Source organism: Musa acuminata, chromosome BXJ3-11, assembly GCF_036884655.1.
Source record: "Musa acuminata AAA Group cultivar baxijiao chromosome BXJ3-11, Cavendish_Baxijiao_AAA, whole genome shotgun sequence".
In the NCBI taxonomy this organism is placed as follows: Eukaryota; Viridiplantae; Streptophyta; class Magnoliopsida; order Zingiberales; family Musaceae; genus Musa; species Musa acuminata.
Window position 1 is genome coordinate 118,254 of NC_088359.1, and position 9,572 is coordinate 127,825.

The 9,572-nt window shown below is 41.3% G+C and overlaps 2 protein-coding genes across 3 annotated transcripts; both read left to right on the top strand.

The window, feature by feature from the left end:
- The first annotated feature begins 39 nt into the window (after positions 1-39).
- Positions 40-4,781, top strand: LOC135652820 (mitochondrial pyruvate carrier 4-like). Of its 2 annotated transcripts, none has more exons than XM_065174081.1 (6): positions 40-176; positions 1,387-1,489; positions 1,790-1,888; positions 1,988-2,040; positions 4,232-4,305; positions 4,517-4,781. In XM_065174081.1, the coding sequence occupies exons 2-6, from the start codon at positions 1,435-1,437 to the stop codon at positions 4,560-4,562; spliced, it is 327 nt and encodes a 108-aa protein (XP_065030153.1). In that variant the 5' UTR covers positions 40-176; positions 1,387-1,434; the 3' UTR covers positions 4,563-4,781. The 2 variants fall into 2 exon arrangements, with proteins under 2 accessions (XP_065030153.1, XP_065030154.1); XM_065174082.1 differs by lacking the exon at positions 40-176 and adding an exon at positions 195-541.
- Positions 4,782-8,661: 3,880 nt separating this feature from the next.
- On the top strand, positions 8,662-9,572 carry LOC103970035 (FCS-Like Zinc finger 3). The gene is made up of 2 exons (XM_009383661.3): positions 8,662-9,012; positions 9,104-9,572. The coding sequence occupies exons 1-2, from the start codon at positions 8,804-8,806 to the stop codon at positions 9,294-9,296; spliced, it is 402 nt and encodes a 133-aa protein (XP_009381936.2). The 5' UTR covers positions 8,662-8,803; the 3' UTR covers positions 9,297-9,572.

Below are 9,572 nucleotides of genomic sequence, written 5' to 3' on the forward strand. Positions count from 1 at the left end.
GGTTTGGTTATTACGGCTGTTAAGTTACATCGTGTCCCGTTAAATTATCGGCAGGCGGCGTCTCCGGTCACGTGCTTCTTATCGTACATTCAATTTCAATGCGGCCCCCAACCATCACGTCGCGATCTGAAGGCACTGTTTGGTTCTCTCCGAGCTCGGGCACCCCCGACGAAAAGGTCAGACTTTTGCCTCCGTATCCTCCGTCTTTCTCATCCGATTTACCGTTCCCCGGACTCCTTTTAGCCGAAGTCGATATTTCCTGGGTCGATCCTAATTAATCCCCAAATTGTCAGCGGTTTACTACTCTTAATTTTGTTGGCTCTCTTCTCTTCTCTTTCCTTTTCCTGATTTAGGTTTTGATGCAAGCAAGCATCCGTAGTTGTGGAATCTTTCACGTTTGCTATTCCTTTGTACCTGTGGAAATATCTAGTCTTTGGTTGAATCGATCCGATTGCGGTGAGAGGAACGATCAGAAGAAAGCAACACATAAAGGAAACGAGATTAGGATGTTGGTCGCATGCAATTGAACCTGATTGTTTCGGTAACATATTAAATGTTTTCAAGGCTTTCCGAATATGTAAATGTCATTATTTTAAGGTATGGAGACGATTGTAGGGTCAACATGCTTTATGGATGACAATTCTGAACTGCTTGAAAATAACATATACAAGACAGTAGTATTGCTGAGATGAGGACATGAGATGGATGTGTTGGGTCAATTAGGGTGATCAACATAGTAAGATATATTCACATTGGCGATCAATTAGGGTGTGGAGGTGCAATAAGTGAAAACCACGTATTCTGGTATAAATATGTCTGAAGATGTTTGCAGATTCATCTAGTAGATGAGATGAGTCAATTAGGATTATTGGTAAAAAGAGAGGTAGCAGAAGACCACAGAAATCTTTAATAAACACAATAAAAGAAGACACTCTTGACGAATATGACTTTTCTTATTAGATTATCAAAGTGACAATTCTTTTTTTCCTGAAATTGAGTGAACTTAACATTCACATGAATGATGATAGGCATAGGGGTTAAATGCAAGAGTCATTCAGAGAGACTGGGAGAAGAGTATTTGCTGACTTAAAATCAGAGTCCAAAAATCATGGATTTTGCTTTGCCTATTCTGGTCAAGGCTTTGACATACATTGAATGTTATCTGTGTCAGTAATGTGCCATCATATTACACACTGATTTGAAGTTTCTTGACAGTATTGCAGAAAACTATTTCACATGTAGGTTTCTCATTCTTCAACAAGAATATCCTTCATTAGTTCTTTTCAGGCACAAACATGATAACTTCTTTACAATGTAAAGTTGGTATTTTTAATTCTTGGAAGGGTTGATAATGAATAATATTCATTTCATGTTGTTACCTTTCAGGTTGGAGAGAAAGCCCAGTGGAGAATAAAATTATAATAGAAGCTTAAGATGGCAGCATCAAAGATTCAAGCTCTATGGAATCACCCAGCTGGCCCAAAAACCAGTTTGTTCTTTTTCTTGCCTTTTCTTTTTTCTATCTTAACATGTTTATTATGCCTTTCTTGGGATCAGTAAGTCATTAGAAGCTTATGGTTTGTATAGCATTTGTTGAAGTACCGATGGTCTGAGATGAGCAGTACCATACTGTATATTGTGACTATATCTACATCTTCGTAAGTAAATTTCATGTGAAGCTAGTTGAAAGATTCATATGAAGTTTCATTACCATCGACCCAGTTGTTTTTTGTGAATTAGGTCTGTGTTCTTCATGTGCTAAATCATTTAACATGTTCCTTGACTGCAGTTCATTTTTGGGCTCCAACATTCAAGTGGGGAATTAGTTTTGCAAATGTTGCAGACTTCTCCAAGCCACCTGAAAAGATTTCTTATCCTCAGCAAGTTGGTGTGTATATCCTATTGTCAATTTGTGGCAATAAGTGTCTGTTTAACTTTTCCTCCATAATCTTTGCTAAACGAGACTGTCATTGTTTGATGTTGGCAGCTGTTACTTGTACTGGGCTCATCTGGTCACGTTACAGCACAGTCATTACACCTGTAAGTTTTATTGTGACATGTCTTTTGTTATTTCTTCTTCGTTTTCTTATACATTGTTCTTTCTATGTTGGTTTGTGGTAGTTGTTTATTATAGAGCTTTGTCATATGTCATATTTAATCATTAAGTTTCCAAGCTATATACATGATTACATATGTATATGCATGGTTGATTCTAGAGTTAACTAGACATGGAGTCATGGACATACATCTTGCATCTTGTGTTGGTTTGACCTTTCAATTCAGCATAATATCTGAACCTTTTGTAGAAATATCTAGTCACAGAATTGTCCGTGCTGATAATTATGGAACTTGTGTAACAATCCTAATCTCAACAACATATGCAAACACAAGTTGTCTTTTGATTTTATTGTGATTTGGTATTCGATGAAGATGGCTTCTTCTTTGTTGCGATGTGCTGATCTCCATTGTCTTTCGCTATCGTGTTGGCTTGGGTTCAAATCCAACGCATTATGTTCTCCATCTTTTGCACGAGCGATGTGACTTGAGTAGCAAAATCCAATGATGCTACTGGAGTACAGTTTTTCTACTATTGTGACACCATCTCTTTTTGTCGATGAACAGTATTTAATTTCCAACTCCTGAAGTTCTTCACCAAACTTTTATGTCATTGCCTGGTGATAACCATCCACAGGGGAGGATCATCTCTTTGATACCACTCGATCTATTTGGGAGAAGGTTTCAGTGATCGAATCCTTCCTCCGATTGGATTTATGCATTGTCAGATGATTGATAGGGACACTGGAAGAAGAGAAATGCGAAAGAGAAAAATGATTTAGGTTCCTTCTTGAAAATGGAATACCTAATCACACACAATTATAAAGAGCTTCTTGAGGCTTCTTTCATGCTGTTTCCTCTCTCTTTTATTCTCTCCCTAGGGCTGCCGATCCCATTTACTTTTGTAGCGAGAAGACTCCTAAGTAGAGGACTCTCAATCGGAGTCCTAATCCCATGCAGAAGACTCTTAGAATGCAAGTCCAACTCAAATTGAGCTCAGGCTTGGCCCAACTTGGACTTGGGCTGAATTGATCATTTCTGATCATTGTAAGCCTACAGTGATGTGTCATGTTTGACCTGTGTTCACTTTTTGCAGAATTGGATGATCTGAGGCTAACAGAAGAGTGTTGAGTATTAAAATAAATAACAATTTAAGAGAGGAGAAAAGGTGAAGAGTTGTATAGGTAGAGACAAATAAAGAGATTGAGACCAATGATATCTGCCAAAGAATTTATTTAGGCCCTTTTATGCAGATGAAAAATGCTGTTCTTTCATTAAAAAACATAAGTAGTGCATTATATGTACAGAACACATGGTCTGATGTGTCAAAGCCCGTCTAGTCCAAAAAGTAACTTGTCCATATAGCTTGTGAGACATATGAAACCAATGAAATTGCTAAATTCTGCCTTGAACATTGCTAAATGGTTATGGTCATTGTTATGTATTCTATTAGTTTTTTTCTGAAAATTTTACAATGTGGGAAAGCCACTCTTGAAAATCCTTGGCATCCTTGCGAAGCACATTCATGATTTGCTTGCATAGTCTTTCTTTTAGCCAAATGTAATAGATACAATCCCTTACTAAGTCCACTCCAATAATAATTTACATTGCTGGGTCTGTCAACCTATCAAACTTCAGCCAGTAGAAATTGCATTTACAATGGTAAATTGGGTGCCTGAAGTATAAAGTTGGCAAGTTTTGTTCCCTCGTATGGTGGAAACGCAGATGTTGTTCTCCATATTTATCACTGATTCTATTCCCTGATACTTTGTTTTTGATATATCACAGGACTGGAACATTTTCAGTTTTTAAATTAACAATTATATTGGCTTCATATTTGAAACCAGTGAAATTGTTGCTAAATGGTTATGGTCATTGTCGTGTATTCTTTTAGCTTTTTCTGAAAATTTTACATGGAAAGAAAAAATCATTCTTGAAAATCTTAGGCATCTTTGTTAAGCACATCCATGATATGCTGGCAAAGTCTTTCTTGTTAGCTAAATGTAAAAGTAGATACGAAAATTTAGCTAATAGGAATGTTATTTACAATGGTAAACAAGGTGCTCGAAGCATACTATAGGTAAGTTTTTTCCCCTCATATCATCGGAATTCAAATGTCATTCTCCAGCATATGCCACTGATTCTATTCTCTGATTCTTTGTTTGTCATATTACAGAAGAACTGGAACCTTTTCAGCGTTAATGTCGTGATGGCTGGGACTGGTATATATCAACTGGCTCGCAAAACTCGGTATGCTAAAATCTGGTTTCCAAAAATAGTATTCACCGCATGCCTCCTGTCTCTGAATATCCTTATCCCAGCTCTATGATATTTGTCTTTGAACTACTATTTCTCTGACATTCTACCATCTCATGTCATTGCAATTCTTATCATTTTCGCTCATGGTTGTGCTCGTAGTTGTTCCAAGTGTGGAAATTTATTCTGCTTTATAAATTTTCAGGCATGATCACTTTTCTGAGGTACAAGAAGTACCAGCAAAAGAATGATGAGATATTTATGGACTCCAGATCTTTGTTTGAGTTAACGACAACCACCTTATTTCTTCCCGTTCAACATGTACCTTTTGAAAGTGACGAGGGGTTGAGTATTCATAATATTGATTATCTCAAATATGCCCTTCGAACCAAAAGAATTTTATTATATTTAAATAACTCAAATAATATTTGGATACATGTTATATGGTAATGGTCATTATTGGAACTTCACTTTTACTGGACACAATGAGTTGATCTTGGAGACTTGGGTTTTTTTTTTTTTTTTTGTTCTTCAAAGCAATGGAATCATTGAGGTCCTAGGAAATAGCTCCTGTGTTAGGCTTTTATGGGACAAATGATTTTTCGATACTCCACTTACGATAAAAACCTATATTTATTAACATGAACATGTGTGATGAACATCCATTTGTTTCTGATTTAATTTTAAATGATCAATGGAATCATGGTTTGATCAATTGCATGTTTTGGTAATGCCATTTCTAAGACCTTTTTTGAGATGGATTGATCCTAACACTCCTATAAAGATATATGGATATATATATGAAACCAGATCTGAAGGGCAACGATCAACGATGATTGTGTAAAGTCATCATGTTGGATCTATAGAATGGATACAGATTCGTCCAGATCGGATTCCATAGAATAGATACGGATTCCGCAAGATCTTTGGAAGCTTCCTGCGATTTCCAAGGTTTTATGTTCTTTCTTTTTTTTCTTTTTTTTCTTTTTTTTCTAAAAACGCTTATCTTTATTTTTTTTCTGCAATGAGGGAATGTTTTTTTATGTGGCCAAGGGATCGATGGCTAGGATTATATATTTTTGAAATGCACATTATTAGCCCTCTATTTTCCTCAAAAACTTAATTTTTAAATTTTTTTTATTTTCAAAATTGACATGTCGACGAATGACTCAAAGGGGGCAGTTTAGTTAAACAAAGTTGCCTTGGATTATGGTTGCTCAAGACCAGAAATAAAATACGTTCGATGCTGGGTTGAATCTATAGTGATTATAGAGGTAATTTTTGATAAATGGGCATTTTTAACTAACTTTAAAAAATCATCAATATTGGGCTTTTATGGTATGGTGTCTCTCAATTTGATTTTTACATGGTTTTTTTTATTATCAATTTGATGAAAATATATTCATCGATTGGCTCCGTCATCATCACTATCTCTACAAGTGTTGTCGCTTGTCGCATCCTCCTCCCTCACCCTCATCTTCTTCTCCTCCTCCTCCCTTGTCGCTTGTCTTTTTTTTTTTCTCGCTTGATGGGTGCATCCTCCTTTCTCTCTCCTCGTATCTTGTTACTTGTCTTTCCTTGTTACAATGGGAGTAAGATACTAGAGCAGAGGCAAACGATGGAGGTACCTACCGTCTGTATCTTTGTGGAGGCAATCATGTCATCCGTGTCTTTGTGGAGACAATCTTGCTGAGGAGGAGGATGATAAGATTGTTGTCTACGGAAGATGCTGTACAGAATCTGCCTCCGTTGCTAGCGCCCTCATTACGATAACAAAAAAAGGATGGAGAAGAGGTGAGAGAAGAGATAGGAAATAGGAAAGAGACGATGATGATTGTGGTAATGATAGTCGAGGGTAAGAGGGGTATATATTTTTTAAATTCACAAAAAACAAATATATAAACCGTGAATCGGAAACGAAGAACTCGACGATGGATGTATCATAGCTCTGAAGCACTCGAGAGAGGGTTTAGGATTCCTCGACAGCCATTAATAATTAACTAGAGGGGAGAGGCGGTGGTGTCTCGGTGGATCAACACGCGTCCTCGACAGAAACCTCGAGACTGCCAGCCAATCCGGGTTGCTTTATCACGGCACTAACAAAAGTGACGCGAATCATGTGGACCGCAGTGAAAGGAAGGCGAAAGCGTCCGGCACTGCAGCGGCAGCAGCAGTCGCCTTTCCCACGTCACTTGTTCTCCCACGGCAGGGAGCGAGCTGTATCGAGATGGGGGGAAGTCTTTAGACATGGTGGAACCTGGAGGGAACAGCACGTGCGCGGCTGATGAGTTGCAATCCCGTGATTGTGTGTCACCAAAAAAATCGTGTTCCAATGTAATACAAATGAATATTTATGTTTATAGATCAAATTTGTGAAACCCTGTTCCAGGGTTCATTTCTTGAGGTGGTAGCCGCTGTTCTCGTCCGATTGGAGCAAACCCTGTTTGTTCTACGGCCTCGGACGGGACAGGGGATCGAGCCGGAAGCGCACCGGCGAAAACGACAACGTTCTAACTAGGAGACCCACGACGGTGACCAACGGGAAACCCCTGTTTCGTGTGTCTCGACGACGGAGGCGAGCGAGGTTGGTCCACGCGACGGGAGGTTCGCCCGCCCGCAGAAAGAGCACTTGGGGATGCTGTGTGCCAAACAGCACATGCACTCACTACGTAGACGACGCTCTCACAGGAGTAACACGTGTACATCATCAAATCATGCACGCAAGGGGACAAGCTAACTCATCGTCTCCCTGGACTCCTCTGACACGGAGTCTACGAGGCCATGACAAGGATGACCTGCTCCCAAAGCGAAAACCATGTGCTCTCCCCCACGGGAAACAATGGAACTGCGTCTACCTACGGCCCCTCGCAATATCTACCACGGGATTCTGATTCCCTTGAAGAAGGGCCTTAAATTAAAGGCCCCGTCGATTCCTCCAGGCATCGAAAGCCTCGACTTTAGTGGGCAGCGCAAGCCACGGCATGGGGAGGACGGCCAGAACTTTACACCTCGGAGCCCTCTATGCTATTCTTTCTTCGTATTTTAACTCTCCCAAGATGTGCTTGGTGCGTGCCGGTGAAAGAGCAGCATAGGATTTAAGAATGATAAAAGGAAGAGAGGCGGGGGGGTTGTACTGAATGCATGTTTGCTGCAGACGGGACACGCGCGTGCCGACAGGCTATTGCACGTGAATGTGTCAGCTGAGGAAGTCCTCTCTCTGTCTTCTCTTCTCTTCCTCCCCCTTCATGGTGGCATCTGTGAAAAATGTTATGACTCCTCATCACTGCCAGTTCAAGCTCCATTTATTTGTGTTGGACAGAAAGGCAGAAATGGGCCAGAGAATGACCCAGAGAGAGAGAGAGAGAGAGAGAGAGAGAGAGAGAGAGAGAGAGAGAGCTATTTTTACTATGTTTTTTTTTATCTTTTCCTTGTTTAAGCTGCCAAGAAATAAGGCGAGGGACGTTGGATCGACGAGTGTCTTCCACAAGTTATAACCAAAACATGTTGACTCATGGATGAGTATATAAGTTTGCTTCATTAAGCAAGCATTCCGAGTTTAGACTTCATTTATTCAGACTTCCATCAGTTGGGTGGAACATTGTATTTGGGAGGTGTTTCGACTTGAAAGATTGTTCATTCATTTAAGACTCTCATCAGTTGGGTCTACGACTGGACATTATGTTTGGGAGATGCTTCGACATGGAAGACTCTCTATTCATTTAGGCTCCCATCAATTGGGTCTTCGACTGAGCACTACGTTTGGGAGATGTTTCGACATGGAAAACTTTTTATTCATTCATTTTAGACTCATCGATTGGGGGATATTGTGTTTGGGAAATGCTTCGACACAGAAGACTCTCCGTTCATTTAAATTCCTATCGATTGGGTCTATGATTGAACATTATGTTTGGGAGATGCTTCAACGTGGAAATGAAGATTACGCATTGTATTGTCTTCGAGAGATGTTTCGACGTGCAAGACTCTGGATGGAGAGTGTTCGGCACCACTCATCAATTATTGCCCCCAAAGTTGTAGCGATGATGCACCAACTTCATCGTTCGTTAATAATTGTAGCGTTGCGATGCGATGCGATGCATCATTTCTTGTCACAGAAATTGATGAAGCACGGGCGGTGATCAGATGGTCATTCTGCGGATCAAGGGATGCCTTTCTGGGAGAGAACATGAAACCCAAACCAGGGTGCAGAAAAGGAGAAGCCCCAGCGCCGTGGCCAATGGGTTCGCAGGTTTGAAGGCCACCTCTTCTTCCCATCTCTCCATCACCCCTCTTATTGATTTGCATTTGTATTAATTGACGTGCCCCCACTCGCTCTCCCTCTCTCTCTCTCTCTCTCTCTCTATAATAACCCCACTTGCTCCATCACCCTCACCCCCTCCCCACACTCCCTACACCATCAAGAGACGAGTCAAGGAACACACACCGGTATAACGAGAAGAAGAGTGGAACACGTCTCACAAGGCCTGCTGCACTCATGAAGTCCTTTTACTCCTCTTCTGATCTCGAGGCTGGATGCGCTCCTCCTCACAATTTCATGGAGGCAGCCGGGGTGGGATCTCCGCCGCCAAAGGCCAGGTTCTTCTGCGGCGGCCTCGACGACGACGACGAGCCGCACCACTTCTTGGACTCTTGCAACCTCTGCAACAAGCCCCTCCCCCGCAACCATGACATCTTCATGTACAGGTTCGCCCTTCTGCTGCTGCTACTTCTTCTTCTTCTTCTTCTTCTCTAAGTTTTGCAAGTTCGTTCGGCTGATGGATGAGTTGATGTGCAGAGGGGATATGGCGTTCTGCAGCGAGGAGTGCCGGCAGGAGCAGATCGAGATGGACGAGGGCAAGGACAAAAACCAGAAGCTCTCCCTCAAGGCTTCCTCCACGAAGGACTCGAACAAGGGCGGCTCCGCCACCAGCCCTCCCAAGTCCCACAAGGTCCACGTTAGGACCGGCACCGTCGTGGCCGCAGGTTGACGGCCAACTGTACCACATATACAACACGGGACGAAGAATCAAACAAAGCACGGGAAAAAAGAAATCAGTATGTCGCAGAAGATCTTGTGTTCGCAGTGGAGAAGTGCACGAGCAAATGGTTTCATCACTCCGAACAAGTCGCATCAGGAGATGTTGTGTTCGGAGTGGATCCGCCGTTTTAATGTCGAACCTCGCTCTCTCTCTCTCTCTCTCAATCTCAAGAGGCTCTTGCTGGTTTTTGACATAAATGATATTGATCTGAGCCTTCGAAGAAAA